Here is an 18,519-nt window from a genome sequence, read left to right on the forward strand (position 1 = left end):
CGGGAAAGATGGCTCAGTGGCTAACAGAGTTAAAAACGTGTATTGTTTTGCTTACAGAGGACCCACACCGGACAGCTTATAACCACCTGTAACTCCAGTTCCAGGGGCCTGACGCCCCCTTCTGGTCTCTACAAGCAACTGCATGCATAAGTGCACAGACAGAGGAGACAAAACACCCACACATATAAAATAAAAAAATCAATCTTTAAAACAAAACAACAATGAAACCAACCAAACAAACACACCAGGCATGACTGCATGTGCCAGTAGCCCCAGCACTGGGTGGCAGGGACAGACTGGAGGACGACAAGCTTCCACTTTTGCCAAAAAGGTGGAATTCAAAGAAGATGGCATAAATCCCACACTGGTCTCTTGCATATGATCTTGGGGATGCACATGCCTGCCACCAGGGTACCGTCTACACACACACACACACACACACACACACACACACACACACACACACACACGGATAATCTAGACCAATGGTATAGTGCCCTGTGGGTTATGTAAGAATGAGGGAAAATAAGAATATTTGTATTTGTAGGAAAATGATACAATAGAAAAAGAATTAAGACAGGCTTAGTATGGGGTGGAGGAGGGGATGTGACAATGGCAGATGGGGACAGATTCAGTTAAAATTCCATGAATGCAAACCGGATATGGTGGCACACCTGCAATCCCAGCATAGGGAGGCAGAGGCAGGTGGATATCTGTGAGTTCCAGGACAGCCAGGGTTACACAGAGAAATTCTGCCGTGGAAAACAAAATCAAAATAAAACAAAGCAAAATCCCATGAATGCAGACTATGTTTAAAAAAGAAAATCGTAAAGGAGGTTGGGGATTTAGCTCAGTGGTAGAGTGCTTGCCTAGGAAGCGCAAGGCCCTGGGTTCGGTCCCCAGCTCTGAAAAAAAGAACCAAAAAAAAAAAATCGTTCAGAATTTAAGAGCTCTTCCCATCCTCTAAGAAGGCCTGGGTTCAGTGCCCAGCATCCATGTTAGAAGGCTCAGAGTACCTGTCCCTCCAAGGGATCCAATACCTGTATCAAACTTCTTTGGGCCCCAACACACACACACACACACACACACACACACACACACACACACACACACACACACACGGGGGGAGAGAGAGAGAGAGAGAGAGAGACAGACCATGTCTATTTTTAATTCTTTTTTTTTTTTTTCTTCTTTTTTTCGGAGCTGGGGACCAAACCCAGGGCCTTGCGCTTGCTAGGCAAGTGCTCTACCACTGAGCTAAATCCCCAACCCCTATTTTTTTTTTTTTTTGGTTCTTTTTTTTTTCCGGAGCTGGGGACCGAACCCAGGGCCTTGCGCTTCCTAGGTAAGCGCTCTACCACTGAGCTAAATCCCCAGCCCCCCCAACCCCTATTTTTAACTCTTAAAAACAATTCTTTAAAGTGTGCGTGTTCATGTATGTGTGTGTATAGACACTCAAATGCATGCATGTACACATAGGTAGATGTCAGAGAACTTTCAGAAGCAGGTTCTCTCTGTCACCAGGTGGTTCTGAAAGTGTAAACTCAGGTTATCAGGCTTAGCAACAACGTGATGCCTTTACCTGCTGAGATACACTCCAGCCCCTCACTGGGGGATTCTAGGCAGGGGCTCTACCACTGAGCCACGCCCCCAGCCCCTCACTGGGGGATTCTAGGCAGGGGCTCTACCACCCACCTTCCTACCTCAGCCTCTGTGGTGGTTTAATATGCTTGGCCCAGGGAGTGGTGCTATTAGGAGGTATGGCCTTGTTGGAGGAAGTGTGTCACCCTAGGGGTGGACTTTGAGACCCTACCCATAGCAGCCTGGGAGACAGTCTTCCCTTGGCTGCCTTCAAAACAAAATGCAGGACTCTCAGCTCCTCCAGTGCCACACCTGCCTGGAGGCCGCCATGCTTCCCACTACAACGATGATGGACTGAACCTCTGAACATGTAAGCCAGCCCCAATTAAACGTCGTCCTTTATGAGAGTTGCTATGGTCATGGTGTCGGTTCACAGGAATAAAACCCTAACTAAGGCTTCTCAAGCCCTGGGACCACAGGCATAAATCACCGCACTCAGACCATCTCAATGTTACAGATAACTGAGGCCAACCGAGAAGTCTCCCCCCCAAAGCAGCCAGCCGGGGAGATACAGCTGGCACTTGGTCATCCCGCCTGGATCCCGGGCTCACCTACTGTCGGGCACCCACCTTCTGGAAGTCCTTCTTGGAGATGAGGCCACGGGGATCGGTGACGTAGTCCTGGAAGGCCTCAGAGCCCACGATGTCCTTGAGCTTCAGAAACATGTCGAAGAACTTGAGGATCATCTCCACATTGGACGAAGACTCCACGAGCATGTCCACCATCTGCCGTGCGATCATGCCGTTCACCACATTTCCTGCAGGGGACCTGGGTCAGTGCCACTGCCCAGCAGTGCATGTGCTCTGGACCCCCCGGGTTGCTCTCTCTCCAGCTCAAAAGCCACCCATGGCTCCCCAGGACCCACCCAGTAGATGGGCACTTCCTGGCCCCCTGCTGTGCCTCTTGGAAGAGGATCATCTTGTGATCTGTGGGGTGCCATGGCCACCTTGCTTTTGATAAGGTCCACCCCTCTCACTGGGTGGAAAGATTATCAGCGAGGACAATGGAGATCCAAGTCAGCAGTGGGGGCCACATGCCTGGAGGCTGTGTCAAGATGCCTCAGGAGAACCTTATGAGGGAAACATGGCTGTGTGGTTTCCCTGGCAAGAAAGACTTAGAGAAACTTCCAGGTATATAGCTGGTAAATAGTGGAGAGAGGATTTGCACCCAGAGCTTTGTGAGCTCTGAGCTCACACACCTAAAAGCTCCATACTAATGAAGCTGGGTATGGAGGCTCATGTCGGTTATGTCAGCATTTGTGAAGCTAAGCCAGGAGGGCTGTCATGAGTTCTGGGCTAGCCTGGTCTATAGACCCAGAAGTGGGCATTGGCAGGCAGTTATTAGCCGCCATGTGGGTGCTGAGAGCTGAACCCAGGTCCTCTGGAAATGCAGCCAGTGCTCTGATTGCTGAGTCATCTCCCTAGCCCTAGTATGTATGTATGTATGTATGTATGTATGTATGTATGTATGTATGTATGAATGTATGTATGTATGTATGTATGAATGTATATATGTATGTATGAATGTATGTGAGTGCTCTATCTCCCTGTATGCCACAAGAGGGCATCAGATCCCATTACAGATGGCTGTGAGCCACCATGTGGTTGCTGGGATTTGAACTCAGGACCTCTGGAAGAGCAGTCATCTCTCCAGTCCGCTCCAGCCCTAGTTTTTGTTTCTTTGAGATAAGGTTTTTCCATTAGGGCAAGCTGATCTGGACTCACCATGTAAGCCAGTTATTATTATTATTATTATATTTTTATTATATCAAATAAAAGGCTTAAGTTGCTAAATTCCATGGGTATTTGTTATGCAGCAGGGCTGGTACATTTAATCACTATCCATAATTATATTGGTTTGTTTACTAACTCTCAAGTTCATAGATAAAGTCTTCAGGTGACTCATCTTATTAAAATGCCTCTGTGGAATCAACAAATTAGCATCCATATAGTCAGGGCTTGGCTCATACACAGAGCCCGGAAGGCGTCTGTTGACCTTGTTCAGCAACCTCGTCATCACCATTGCCCTGGCATAATGTCAGGTGGGGCTCAGTGGTAGGGTCTCTGGGGTCTCAAGCATCATTCTTTTTTTTTCTTCTTCTTTTTTTTGGAGCTGGGGACCGAACCCGGGGCCTTGCGCTTGCTAGGCAAGCGCTCTACCACTGAGCTAAATCCCCAACCCCTCAAGCATCATTCTTGGGTTTGCCTGAACCCCTGCATCGCTCCCTACCCTACCTCCCGGTGTTTACCTTCCAGAAGGGACAGCAACATCACCACCATGTCCTTTTGCAGGTCCAGCAGCTCCTTCAGCAGCTCTATCTGGCTAGAGTCCTACAGGGCACACACACATCAGCTGTGAGAGGCTGGCCTCTGCCAAGTGCCTGCCAATGGCTCCCTCACCTATCCAGAGGGGCCTAAGTCCTCATCTTTCTCTCTCTTACCTCTGAGGGACCCCGTGTCCAAACATGTTCCTCGGAAGCAGAAGAAGGGCAGAGAGACAAGATTGTGGGGTGGGGTTGGTACCCAGGGGGCAAGTGTGTGAGGGGCATGAGGCCAGCAGATAGGGAAGTTGGGAGCCTTGGAGAGCAGACATTCAGGCTACAGGCAGACAGACAGACAGACAGGGACAGGTACTGTGGACAAGGGACTCAGATCTTAGAAGGATGAAATTCCAGCATGGTGTGCGGTCTACAGGGAGAATGGCCATTCTGGAGCTTACTGTGATGGGTGGTAGGACCATGAGGATATACAAGAGGAAAGGGTGCTGCCAAGGTGAACAGCCATGCAATTTCTGGTATGCCACTTGGGGGACATGAAAACATAGTACCTCCCCGGCCACAGTGTCCAATGGGGAGCTCACAGACACCTCTGTCAAGGTCCCCCATCGTGGCATCTGTACTATACCGAGTCACACGTAAGTGCCATTTGTGACTCACATGACCTTGCAGCCCCCAGCCACCCTGCTGCTCTCTGAGTTGCTCATTCTGACCCTAAAGCAACCCACAGTTCCAAAGTTTGGTATTCTGACCCAAGGTCCCAACAAACTAGGATCCCAATATCTCTAGGTTCACTGGCCTGGGCTCTGTGCCTTCCCACGAGCCTGTCTTGTCTTAGACGCCACAGTTGAGGGGTGAGCTATAACTCTGTCAGAGCTCAAGGCACTAACTCCACATCCTGGCTCTTGGAATGAATACATCAGTGGGTCTGGCCAACCAGAACTTTCCTCCCTCCAGCTGAGATCACTGGGAAGAGAGCAGTCAGAGAACCTTGGGTCTTTTTTTTTTTTTTTTCCTTCTTTTTTCTTTTTTTTCGGAGCTGGGGACCGAACCCAGGGCCTTGCGGTTGCTAGGCAAGCGCTCTACCACTGAGCTAAATCCCCAACCCAACCTTGGGTCTTTTATTTAAAACTTTTAGGAAAGACTTGTTTCGCACTGCCTGGAGCTGTTAGTGTGGTGAAGAAAAGCCTGGCCACCATTTTTTCCCCCAAGCCTTAAGTAAATGATTCTAGGCAGAGGCTCTACCACTGAGCCACGCCCCCAGCCCCTCACTGGGGGATTCTAGGCAGGGGCTCTACCACTGAGCCACGCCCCTGGCTCCTTGTATTGACTACCCCTTATAATCTGCATCTGGAATATGGCTGATGAAATATCACAATAATTATCCCACCAATATTGTAAGATTACATCAGCTTCATACATCCAACTGTACTGAGAAACTAAATTCTCAGTTCAATTCCTTTTAAAATCAGATGGCATCCTACAGGGTGCCTGGGGCACAGTGAGCAAATTAGGAGGTCCCTCCTTCCTTAAGACACTGCTTTGTGGGAAATTATATGGAATACTTGTCTGCCACCTGCCGGACAGTTATTGTACTACACCAATGTATTTTGTAGTGGTTAGGCTGTGTCTAGCGCCACGTGGTTCCCTGCAGTGAACAAACTCCCTTAACTGTACATGGAAAGGAAGCCTTGACTAAGTCTACCAAGCAGAAGCACACGAAATGGATGGAGTGTGTGCGAGCCATTCACGAGGCTTCAGAGGAGCAAGGCGGCGGGGAATAGGAGAGGGCTTGTATTCTGGGAGCAGGATCCTTACTTCATGGGTACTTGGCACGGGAGTCTTCTGCCGCAGGCAGGGTAAAAGAAGGAACACTCCTTCAGCCCTCTGTCCTAATCTAGAAGCATAGTCCCACCCTATTCCCCAGAGCTGGAAGAATCTGGGATGGCCTCATTAGAAGGAAAATGATACGAACCAGTCAGTGGAGAGTTCTGGACAGGAGGGATGGTCTCCAAAGTCAAACCAATGAAAGGATAGGTGGGAAATGAGCAGATTGGTGGGGTGGAGGAAGAAGCATGAGAGGTCCAATTCAGAAGGGGTTTTGGCTACGGGGAGTGAACCTGTCTGGAGCATGCGCAGAGCACTAGGGGACCGACCAGTGGGACAGGGGCCGGTCTGGAGATTCTAGGGAACTGCTGGAGGCAAAGGGCTGATCTCAGACGAACTCAAACCTGAGCCAGCTTCATCATCATGTGTGCGAACACGTGCAGGAAGCCCACCACAGCATCCCAGAGGCGACTGTGCGCTAGACTCTGCTGGTTTCCGGTGCAGGGTCCCTGGGGACAGAGGGGTGGCCTGAAGCCCCAGCAGGAGTGCTGGGCGAGGGCAGCTCTGCCTCCTCAGGTCCCGAGTGCGGACCTTACCTGGATGTACTCAGTGAGGCTGTTGAACACTTGTTTCGCTACCGACATGGCTTTGGAGAAGTTTCTCTTTCCCTGCTCCTCAATGACATCCTTGCCCGAGTAGTACCAGTAGAAGTCACTGATGGATTCCTGTGGGACCGTGAGGGCATGAAGGGTGCTGGAGCCATACTCGGTGCTTCGGGCCCCTGACTCAGGTCCCATGAGGCTGGCCTCCCTTCCTTACCTGCAGCCGCAGGAGGTAGTCCACTGTGCAGATGATGATATTGATGGTGGTGGTGTTCCCAGTCTGTGTCCGTAGGTAGTTTTGGAAATCTGAGGAAATGAAAAATGTATTCATTCAGCGACGGTCCGTGTCTGAGGAGACACCAGTGTGTCTATTCATTTAGGGTTAGGATTAGGGGTCGTACTTTGTGCCTACTGTGAGCCAGAAGTCATGTGATTACCTTTATAAGTCTGAAGTATGTGTGTCACTTATATATTTGTCTAAAGACATTGTGGAGGGCCTTCATGCCGCAAATGCAGTATGGATTCAGCCTCCCGCTTCCTTCTCCTCCCTCTCTCTATCTCTCCCCCCCTTGCTTTGTAAAATTTAAAAAGATTAATGTATGGGCTTGGAGAGATGACTCAGTGGTTAAGAGTATTGGCTGCTCTTACACAGGCCTGGGTTCAATTCCCAGCACCCATATAGTGGCTCACAACCATCTGTAACTCCAGTCCCCAGTGATGGGCGCCCCCTTTTGGTCTCCTCGAGAACTGCATGCACATGGTGCCCATATAGTATGTAGGTCAGATACCCCATACACACTAAAAATATTTTTTCATTCACTTAGGTATGGGCATGATAGTCCCTGTCATTAAATCCAGCATTAGGGAGCAGTCAGGTGGATCTTTATGAGTCTGAGGCTAGCCTAGTGTATCTTGGGCAACTTCCAGGCCATTCAAGGCTACAGCGAAACCCTCTCTAAAGTTTTTCAATTGTTTATTTCTGAGGAGAAGTGGGGAGGGGGGTACTTGTACATGCTAGATGCTAATAGGTCAGAAGTCAGCGCTCTCCACCCACCAAGTGGGTCCCGAGAACCAGCTAACCTCAAATCCTCTTACCTTAGACTCCCACCTACCAGAATTACAACTGTGTAACTAACCTTCACAGCCAGCTTCAACTGTTTTAATTTATATTAATTAATTAGGTCAGTAAGTTAGTTAGTTTTCAAGACAGGGTTTTTATGTATAGCCTTGGGTATCCTCAAATTAGCTCTGTAGACCAGGCTGGCCTTGAATCCAGAGAGCCACCTGCTTCTGCCTCCTGGGTGCTGGCATTGAAAGCATGAGCCACCGTTCCCAGCTTTTAATTGTCTTTGAATTAATTTTTCCTGAACAAATATTTAATGGGTAAGTACAGATAAAGTCCTCCACTTGTTTCTCCTTGTCCTTCTCTTTTGTTTTATTTTGCTTTGCCTTGCTTTTTGAGACAGGCTCTCATGTAGCCCAGGCTAGCCTTGAATTTAGTACGTAGCTAAAGAGACTGGCAGATCCCTGGTTCAGCCAGTCTAAGTGGTAAAGTTATGTGTGTATATGGCCAGGACACTTGTTCTTCACTGAGAAATCCTGTTTCAAGACTATAAGGCAGAGTGTGACAACAGGAAGACACTTGATGCACCACAGTCACACGCATCAGAGTCACACACACCACAGTCACACACACCACAGTCACATACACATCAAGTCACACTCATCAGTCACATACATCACAATCACATACACCACAGTCACACTCATCACAGTCACACTCATCAGTCACACACACCAGTCACACACACCACAGTCACACACACCAGTCACACACATCAGTCACACACACCACAGTCACACACATCAGTCACACACACCACAGTCACACTCATCACAGTCACACTCATCAGTCACATACATCACAGTCACACATACCATAGTCACACACACCACAGTCACACACACCACAGTCACACACACCACAGTCACACACACATCAAGTCACACTCATCAGTCACATACATCACAATCACATACACCACAGTCACACTCATCACAGTCACACACACCACAGTCACACACATCAGTCACACACACCACAGTCACACACACCACAGTCACACACATCAGTCACACACACCACAGTCACACACATCAGTCACACACACCACAGTCACACTCATCACAGTCACACTCATCAGTCACACACACCACAGTCACACACACCATAGTCACACCCATCACAGTCACACACATCAGAGTCACACACACCACAGTCACACACACCACAGTCACACTCATCACAGTCACACTCATCAGTCACACACACCACAGTCACACACACCACAGTCACACCCATCACAGTCACACACATCAGAGTCACACACACCACAGTCACACACACCACAGTCACACTCATCACAGTCACACTCATCAGTCACATACATCACAGTCACACACACCATAGTCACACACACCACAGTCACACACACCACAGTCACACACACCACAGTCACACCCATCACAGTCACACACACATCAAGTCACACTCATCAGTCACATACTCACAATCACATACACCACAGTCACACTCATCACAGTCACACTCATCAGTCACACACACCACAGTCACACACACCACAGTCACACACACCACAGTCACACACACATCAAGTCACACTCATCAGTCACATACATCACAATCACATACACCACAGTCACACTCATCACAGTCACACACACCACAGTCACACACATCAGTCACACACACCACAGTCACACACACCACAGTCACACACATCAGTCACACACACCACAGTCACACACATCAGTCACACACACCACAGTCACACTCATCACAGTCACACTCATCAGTCACACACACCACAGTCACACACACCATAGTCACACCCATCACAGTCACACACATCAGAGTCACACACACCACAGTCACACACACCACAGTCACACTCATCACAGTCACACTCATCAGTCACACACACCACAGTCACACACACCATAGTCACACCCATCACAGTCACACACATCAGAGTCACACACACCACAGTCACACACACCACAGTCACACTCATCACAGTCACACTCATCAGTCACATACATCACAGTCACACACACCATAGTCACACACACCACAGTCACACACACCACAGTCACACACACCACAGTCACACCCATCACAGTCACACACACATCAAGTCACACTCATCAGTCACATACTCACAATCACATACACCACAGTCACACTCATCACAGTCACACTCATCAGTCACACACACCACAGTCACACACACCACAGTCACACACACCACAGTCACACACACCACAGTCACACACACCACAGTCACACACATCAGTCACACACACCACAGTCACACCCATCACAGTCACACACACCACAGTCACACACACCACATACACACACACCACAGTCACACACACCACAGTCACACACACCACAGTCACACACACCACAGTCACACACACCACAGTCACACACACCACAGTCACACACACCACAGTCACACACACCATAGTCACACCCATCACAGTCACACACATCAGAGTCACACACACCACAGTCACACACACCACAGTCACACACACCACAGTCACACCCATCACAGTCACACTCATCACAGTCACACACACTACAGTCACACCCATCACAGTCACACACACCACAGTCACACACATCACAGTCACACACACCATAGTCACACTCATCACAGTCACACACATCAGAGTCACACACACCACAGTCACACACATCAGTCACACACATCACAGTCTCACACACACCATAGCCCTACACCTCACACAGTCACACAGTCACACACATCACAGTCACACACATCACAGTCACACACATCGTATGGTCACACAATCACACACATTATACAGTGTCATAGATACAGAGAAACCTCTCATAGATACACACACACACACACACACACACACACACACACACACACTTTCCCTCTGGGTGGTTTGTGGCATTCTGTGTACTGTGAGCATTGTAAACGCAACCATGTGACACGCTTGTCATGGGAAACAGCTCGCAAGGAAGGTTGGCCAGGCCTTAGGCTGCTTTGTCATTGGTTTGGAGATAAAGTCTCACTGGCTCACTGGGCAGCCAGGCGACTTGGACTCCTCCTCCCCCTCCTCCTTCCCCTACTCCTCCTCCTCCGGTCTGAGCACCGGGATTGCAGACCTTTGCCACCAGGCCCAGCTTAACTGTCCCTTAGTGTAAGCTGTTTGAGCCGCACGGCTCTATTTTCCCGTCAACACGGTGTTTAATTAGCGGGCTGTGTCACACTGGATTTTTGCTAAATTGGCACAGTGAAGGCAGAGTCTGTGGAAATTCTCTCTTCTGCTGAGAGAGGATCTGTACATCTCCTGGGAAATGTTTTCTGTGGTAAACAAATGTATAAATCAAATAGAGTCACTTTTAAACACCAGGCAATTCGTTCGTCGGTGGACTCTGGCATTGATCCTCTGGAGAGCGCTGACTAATGCCCGTGGGAAAACTGAGTGTGACCAATTGCCCATTTGGGGAAGGTGACTTCTGGCCAAACTGGATTTTGGCAGACTGCCTTTGGGGAGTGGGACTGGCCAGAGTGAAAGTGAACATAAGCGGTTTGCTTCCAGAAATTTCAGAAGCCAGAGAAACTTGTTACTGTTGTTTCTTTGGGACAGGGTCTCATGTCGCTCAGGGTGGCTTCACACCGCCCACGTAACTAAAATGGCCTCACACACTGCGCTTCTTCGGAGAATAGAGTTAAGTATAGACTAAGGCTGGACAAGGTCTGCACGGCTAGGGAAGTCATCGCCGGGAAGAGGAGAGATTGGAGATTAGCTCAGGTGACTTTTGGAAGCCCACCCTCCTGTCTCACCGTTGTTATGGCCCTCGCAGAGCAGCTGCAGGAAGCGGAACAGGTCCTGTGTGAACTCATCATCTGCCATGACTTTCTCTCCTGGGTGGGAGGGAGGGGACCCAGGAGGGGTCAGATGTGCCAGGACACAGCACACACATGCACACAACCCATGCACACTGCACGCGCATGCACAACGGACGGGGTGCTGGAAGGAGCAAGCAACACTTCAAAGACACTGTGAGGCCTTCAAGACACCAGCCAGTGAGCTCTGTAGCTGGAGACCCGAGGAGCTGGCCTCCTCATTGGCTCGTCAAGCTAGGAACTCAAGTGTCTTTCTACATCAGTGTCCCTCCAATGTCACCACTTGTGTGACATCTAGGAGTGACCCAGCAGGCATTCAGCAGCTGGTATAACCCTGAGCCGGACTCCAGGCTGCAGGGGTTAATGGATTACAGGATTGGGGTCATTGCGCACAAGGTTCTGGGCAGGGGAAGACTGGGCTGGGAAGTGACGGGGGATTGAAAGCCAATCAACTGGCCCCAAAGCCTCAAAAGCAGCCAACCCAGGAGAAGGAGAAGGGAAGTGTGTCAACATGGTCCAATCAGAATAGACATCTGAAAGAAACCAATCACAGGTGGGCTGTAAGGGCTAGATTGGGAATGGGCCAATCAGAGCAGGCGCAGAGGGCACGCGCGGCACCAGAGTGGTTGCCTCCAACAAACGAGGACCATCAGACTAGGTTTGGGACGCACAGCGCAGAGAAGGTGGGAATGGGGGAGGGCTCATCCCACCCTGGACTGGGAATCTGGGTTTGGAAGCCACCAAAATATCCAGCTGTAAAGGAACCTTGACTGTCTTTTCTAACTTCTGTGTTACATACGGGGAAACGGAGGCTTACGTTAAATAAAACCGATTCATAATGTCACCGGGCTCTGAACTCGGGGAACCTTCTCCATGGGAACCCCCGAAGGGGCAACCGCCCTGACCTCCCTGACTGTCCCAGATCCTCAGCCCCAGGGGGTATCGGGGTTAGAAGGGGGGGGGCGCAGCACAGCAATGGATGGCAGGGAAATTACCGTTCTGGCGATTGATGACTGGGGCAGCCAACAGGATGGGAGGAGGAAGCAGGAGAAAAGAGGAAAAAGAGACAGAGACGGACAGAAGTACAGCGACATGGGACAAAGACAGACAAACAGAGAGAAAGAAGCACAGAGAGAAAGACAGCAGTAAGGAGACAGGAGGGAGTGGGTTAGCAAGGAAGAGAAATGAGGAGGAAGAGGAGGAGGAGGAGGAGGAGGAGGAAGAACGAGAGAGAGAGAGAGAGAGAGAGAGAGAGAGAGAGAGAGAGAGAGAGAGAGAGAACACACAAGTACACAAGAGAAGCAGGAGGCAGAGGAGGTCAGGGTGGAAAGTTAGACACGTCAAAACACAGCAAAAAGGAGACTCCATTAACCGGATTAGGAACATTAATGAACAGCAACCAGAATGAGACTTGGGGCACGCGTAGGGCGGGTTCACGTGATGGAACACCAGACTGAATGACACCGGGGGTGGAGCCCATGGGAAGGGAGACCCTGGAGGCACGGGGTGCGGTGCTCAGGACGGGGGATCACAACCCTGGGGACCTAAGGGGACTCTTGGGAAGAGGGATGCCTTGGGGAACTGGGGCTATGGGCAGCCTGTGGGCAGAGGAAGGGATCTTGAGGAAGGTGATGCCCCAGGGAGAGGGGCACCCGGAAGAAGGTCTCACCAGTCCCGTCTTCATTCACCATGCCCAGCCCCTCCGCCTTGTTCTGCCTCTCAAAGGCATTGAGGTCCAGGACGCTGAGGAAAGAGATGATTGAGGTGAGGAAGGTCCAGTTTCTGTCTTGCATGACCTGGCGGCCCTCACCTCGGCTGCTGAGCCACAAAGGCCAGGCATAGTGTGTTAGAGACAGCAGACGGAAGCTACGTCCCCACTCACCTCCCTCCTTCTGGAGACAGCAATCCACCCTTCACCCGCCATCTTCTTCCTATCCAATCCCTCACCCTCTGCCTACGCCCCACCCTGCCCTTCACTCTCTCCTCTATCCGTGCCCACATTCCTACCCCGCCCTCTTCCTTAAGCCTCCGCCACCCTGGCCTCGTGAAGTGAGGTGGGTCTAGTATGCAAGCTGAAATCACGAGGACACAGAAAACATCAGTTAGCAAAGCCTACAGAGGGGTAGAGAAAGGTCGGCCGACAGCAAGAAGGGAGGAGAGATAATGGCAGGTGAGCCATGGGAATCCGGTCATCTAAGCGCCCACGAGCCCTGCGGGGACCCTCCTGTGATCGTCACTAACCAGGGTTCCACTTGTCTGCACCTTCATTACTCTCTCCTCTTGCCCCTCCCTTTGAGACAGGGTCTTATGTGGCTCAGGTTAACCTTACACTCTCTGTAATCCTCCTGCCTCTGCTTTCTGAGTGCTGGGGTCCCAGGCTTGTATCACATTTTATCTTTTCCTCCATGTTGGAGAAGGAACTCAGGTCTCACACAGCCCAGCAGGTGCTCTGCCACCAAGGTACAGTGCCAGCCCATAACTCAGTCTCAGTCAGTCAGTCACTCTGTGTCTGTCTGTCTGTCAGTCAGTCTCAATCTCTCCCTCCCCTCTCTCCTCTCTTCTCCCTCCCTCCCTCCAACTCTCTCCCCTTTCCCTCTAAGACATGGTTTCTCTATGTAGCCCTGGCTGTCCTGGAACTCACTCTGCAGATCAGGCTGTCCTCAAACTCAGATCTCCCTGCCTCTGCCTCCCGAGTGCTGGGGTTAAAGGTGAGCAACGCCACGACCCACAACTCTGTCTTAAAACTTGGGATAGGTGAGATTTCTTCTTTCCACGGTAATTCCCCTAGTAAACTCTCTAGTGTTTGCCCTCCTCTGTGCAGGGCCCCGTTCCGGGACCAGGAGCACTGGCAGAACTGGAAGAGAGACCTAGGGTCCCACCCACCTGCACGTTTGCATTAGCGCCTGGATACTCTGGAAGAAGCCCACTTCCTTCTTGTCCTTCAGGTAATCCAGCATTTTCTGCAGTGGGAGTGACAGGAGATGGGGGTGGGGGGCACCTGGAAGCCACTCAGGAACACCCACCCTCCCCACCCCCACCCCCTCTCAGCCCCTCCTCCCAAGATCCTGCACGGCTGTTACCTGCTGCACTTCAGCGTTCCCTCCGTTGAGGATGGAGATGCCCAGCTTCAGGGTGGAAGACACCATGGCACCCGTCTCTCCTGGAGGTCACAGAGACAAGGTCAAAGAAATCCATCAGTAAAAAAAAAAAAAAGTGGTCTGTTCAGCCTGAGGTTTCCACCCACCCAAAAAAACTACCATAGGTACAGGAAGGAAGGGGACTAAGCATGTGCTCAGACAGGCTCTACGTGTGACCAAAGAGTGGAGGGGAGACTCGAAAGACAGACATACAAAAAACTCTGCTGGAGCTGGGGTGAGTTTGCAGGTTGGAGGCACAAAGAGGGGGCAAGCAGGGTGGGCAGGGAGTGGGTATCCTGGGGAGGATGCGGTGGGTGTGTTCACAGGGGTAGGGGGATGCTGGGATTGGGGGGCACAGACGGCACCTTTGCAAGCACTGATCATCTGCAGTACCATCTCGGCGGCACCCCGGTTGTGCAGCCTCGACTGCTGGTACAGGAGCCTCTGCTTCTCCATCTCCTTCTCCTGGGGTGGGAGCAGGCTTTAGTGCTCAGCGCTAGCCTGGGTGTCCAGGGCCCCGTCCTCCCCCATCGTCTGTCTTCCCAGCTCCAGCCACATCTGCCAACTCTCCAATTGTGAGATCTCTCCATGCCCCGAGGGGCTTAGTTTGTCTCCTGTACCTGGCTCAAGTCTGCAGACCTCCAGCAGGTCAGAGCCTAAAGTCTATGAACATGTCCATGGAAAAGCCCTATGTTCCTGTCTATCACTCTCTACTGGAAACCTGGCATTCCTTCTGCTGTGGAAATGCTGTCAGAACCGTTGCTATTGTTACCAAGAAGACTCACAAATGCACCCACGCCATATTACTGTCTCAGGCATCTTGAACTATCACGGAATGTGCACCATAGCCTCTTAATTAACCCCTGCTACATCTTGCTTCAGATAGCTAAATAAAAGATAGGTGCTATCCAGTTCCGGATTCAATTTGGGGTTTCTTTGTTTTGACAAAGGTCTTACAGCATAGACCTGACTGGCCTGGGACTTTTGGCAATCCTCCTGCCTCAGCCTTCCAAGTGCTGGTATTGCAACCATGAATCATTATGTCCAAGTTATGAATTTGTATTTTAAATATATTTTTAAACATGTATTTATTTTATGTATATGTGTGTGTGTGTGCGTGTGTGCGTGTGTGTGTGTGTGTGTGTGTGTGCGCGCGCGCGCGCGCGCGCGCGCACATGTGCTTGAACACATCTGAATGTCTCTATGGGCACTTTCTGTATGCATGCAGTACCCACAGCGACCAGAAGAGGGCACAAGAACCCCTGAAACCGGAGTTACAGCTGGTTGTGAGCCACCATGTGGGTGCTGGGAACTGAAATCAGGTCCTCAGTCAGAGCAGCAAGTGCTGTTTATCTCCTTCCTACCTTTCTTCTTCTTTTTTCCCAAAGATTTATTTATTATATATTAAATACTCCTTAGCTGTCATCAGACACACCAGAAAAGGGCATCAGTTCCCATTACAGATGGTTGTGAGCCACCATGTGGTTGCTGGGATTTGAACTCAGGACCTCAGGCAGAGCAGTTAGTGCTCTTAACCACTGAGCCATCTGTCCAGCCCCTTCCTTTCTTATTTTAAAGCACAAGTTCCTCATGCACCCTAGGCTGGTCTCAAACATATGATTCTTCTGACTCATCCTCTCAACACTGAGATTACAGATGTCCGACACCACAGCTGGCTGTTGTATTCTTTTATCCTTCTCAGCCACTTTCTTCTCTGGGAATCCCTCCCTGACACCCTCTCACCCTGTGTCTGGGCTGCTGCACCTTCCGAGCTAGCCCCGTCCTGGCCCCACCCTTCACCAATGCCTCCCAACCCCACAGTGAACACCTAGTATTGTTGAGGTTTGCTTTGGCATCTTTCATCCCCGAGGACAGACTCTGCATTCCCAGGTACAGCACTCTGGTCACATATCAAATGAACAGAAGTCAAGAGTTCCCAACCCTTCCTCGAGGATGCTCCCATCCCCCTACCTCAAAGGACACCTCCACTTCCTCTTCTTCACCTCCTTCTTCGACATTTTCCCCGCCCTCCTCCAGGTGGCAGCTCTGGGGAGCAGCATGAGTTGGTGAGTGAGCAAAGCGGATGCCCCGCCCACCCTCCAGGAGCCCCTGCAGTTTGTGGGGTAGTGCGGGGCCAGGGAGAAGGGAGCACCCTGCAGAGCAGAGGCCCGAGCTCACCTTTGCCATGATGTCAGCGTAAGCCATGTACAGGTAGTCCTCATCCAGTTTGCTGAGGAAGGAAGCAGAGAGACACGCCCAGTGGCGACACCTCCCCAACCCTTGTTTTTAAAATTGAGATAAGGCTTCAGGTAGCCCAGGCTGGCCTCAAACTCAATATGCAATGACCCTGAGCTCCTCAGGGCGCCTGCACCTCCTGAGGCCTGGGATTCCAGCTGTGCCCATCACGCCTGCTTTTTATGGTGTTGTGGATTGAACCCAGGGCTTCAACCATACGAATCTACCAACTGAGCTACATCCCCAGCCTTTTTGTTTTGGGGCAGATTCTGCAGATGTAGCCCAGGCCGGGCTTCAACTCTTCTGCCTCGTCTCCCTTAGAACGGGGATTATACAGCACCATGCCCAGCTTGAGGCCATCCACTTTATAATAGATTTTTCTCTTTGCTTTAGAAAGACGGCAGGTGTTCTTCACGTGTTAACCAATTTATCTTCACAGCAGTCCTATCGAGTAGGTCTATTACCAGCCCCATTTTACAGATGAAGAAACTGAGTCACAAAGACCTTGGCTGGCCAAGGTTGTACAGCTTGCAGCGGAATCCAGCCTATATAGAGTAGCACAGAGTTATAAGTCTCCCACAGATGGGAAACATAGACACTCGGCTCCTTGCAGTCACGGGTGGACGTCAGAGTCCTGGCCATGGGCTACGTGCATAAGCTTACCAGGGAGAGCTTCCTTTACTGGAGGAAAACAGTTAAAAGTCTTTCTAGGGGTGAGGAAGGGAAGGCTCCCCTTCTTCTTGTCCCGCACATGGTCATGATGTGAGTAGCCTTTGCTACCACTCCCCCCACCTGGCCTTTTCAATCATGGTGGACTGAAATCTACTGGGCTGAAATCTACTGAAACCATCATCCAAAACAAATCTTTTGAAACAATGTTCAGGTGTAGCATCCCCTGCTTGCAATCCTAGTGCTCAGGAGGCTAAGGTGAGACAATCATGGGGTCAGTCAAAAAGAATAAAACCAGGTGGGGTGTGGTAGCACACAGGAGGCGGAGGCAGGAGGATCTCTTTGAGTTGCAGGCTAGCCTGGTCCGCAGAAAGCTAATGGATAGCTGCCCGGAGAGGCCTTCTCTCAAAAAGTGGGGGAGAGTTGGGGCGAGAAAGGCAGATTGTAAATCCTTTAGGTCTTTCTGGTCAGAAAAGTCTCTGTTGGGTCCTTAACACCGCCTTGCAAGGGAGCAGACAGGAAGTCTTAATGAGTAGGTGTGGTTAGGTTTCAGTAAACTTTCTTCAGAAAACAAAAGCAAATGAAACAAGTCTTCGCCCCGGAAGTAGCCTCTGTGGAGTGCGCTGTTTACAGTGGCAACTAAGAAACTGATACAGGCTCCAAGACTCAAGCTAAGACTCAGGAAGCCCGGGTCTCTGCCGGTCACCCTGCCCAGCCCGGACACTCTAGAGCTTGATTTCGTGTTATGTGAGAAAAATAATCCCTAAGGGTTTACATTTCCTCATCCACAAAATAAAAGGAATTGGCCAGGCTAGTCTGTAGAGTGAATGAGCCGATGTTCACGTCAAGGGAGCAGCGTGGTGTCAGACATGATAAACACTCACAGATGCCGCTCTATAAATTTTCAGTTTTTGTTGTTTTTGTTTCTTCAAGACAGGGTTTCTCTGTGTAGCCCTGGCTGTCCTGGAACTCACTCTAGAGACCAGAGAGATCTGCCTGCCTCCTCTGTCTCATGAGTGCTGGGAGAAAAGGCTAGTAGTACACCACCTAGTGCCTAGCTAATCTCTCTCTCTCTCTCTCTCTCTCTCTCTCTCTCTCTCTCTCTCTCTCTCTCTGTGTGTGTGTGTGTGTGTGTGTGTGTGTGTGTGTGTAGT

At 50.5% G+C, this 18,519-nt stretch overlaps 1 protein-coding gene and 2 long non-coding RNA genes across 5 annotated transcripts in view; 2 read left to right on the forward strand and 1 right to left on the reverse strand.

Annotated features, from left to right (window-relative positions):
* Positions 1–18,519, reverse strand: part of Ryr1 (ryanodine receptor 1) — a 132,380-nt gene that overhangs the window by 30,469 nt on the left and 83,392 nt on the right. For 2 of the 3 annotated variants that reach the window (XM_087570240.1, NM_001419537.1), the window contains 13 exon segments: positions 16,640–16,691; positions 16,433–16,507; positions 14,827–14,926; positions 14,405–14,484; positions 14,208–14,284; positions 12,994–13,067; positions 12,320–12,337; positions 11,262–11,342; positions 6,563–6,651; positions 6,340–6,468; positions 6,148–6,252; positions 3,890–3,971; positions 2,211–2,398 (listed from right to left, as the gene is read on the reverse strand). In XM_087570240.1, the coding sequence (XP_087426366.1) occupies positions 2,211–2,398; positions 3,890–3,971; positions 6,148–6,252; positions 6,340–6,468; positions 6,563–6,651; positions 11,262–11,342; positions 12,320–12,337; positions 12,994–13,067; positions 14,208–14,284; positions 14,405–14,484; positions 14,827–14,926; positions 16,433–16,507; positions 16,640–16,691 (1,150 nt within the window). 3 annotated transcript variants of the gene reach the window in all.
* LOC148007308 (uncharacterized) lies at positions 13,022–14,269 on the forward strand. The gene is made up of 4 exons (XR_015650437.1): positions 13,022–13,088; positions 13,350–13,494; positions 13,944–14,032; positions 14,146–14,269. It is a non-coding gene; the product is annotated as an uncharacterized LOC148007308 (long non-coding RNA).
* On the forward strand, positions 14,373–15,372 carry LOC148007309 (uncharacterized). Its single transcript, XR_015650438.1, has 3 exons — positions 14,373–14,504; positions 14,587–14,696; positions 15,008–15,372. It is a non-coding gene; the product is annotated as an uncharacterized LOC148007309 (long non-coding RNA).

Source organism: Rattus norvegicus, chromosome 1 (assembly GCF_021556685.1).
Source record: "Rattus norvegicus strain SHRSP/BbbUtx chromosome 1, alternate assembly SHRSP_T2T, whole genome shotgun sequence".
Lineage (NCBI taxonomy): Eukaryota > Metazoa > Chordata > Mammalia > Rodentia > Muridae > Rattus > Rattus norvegicus.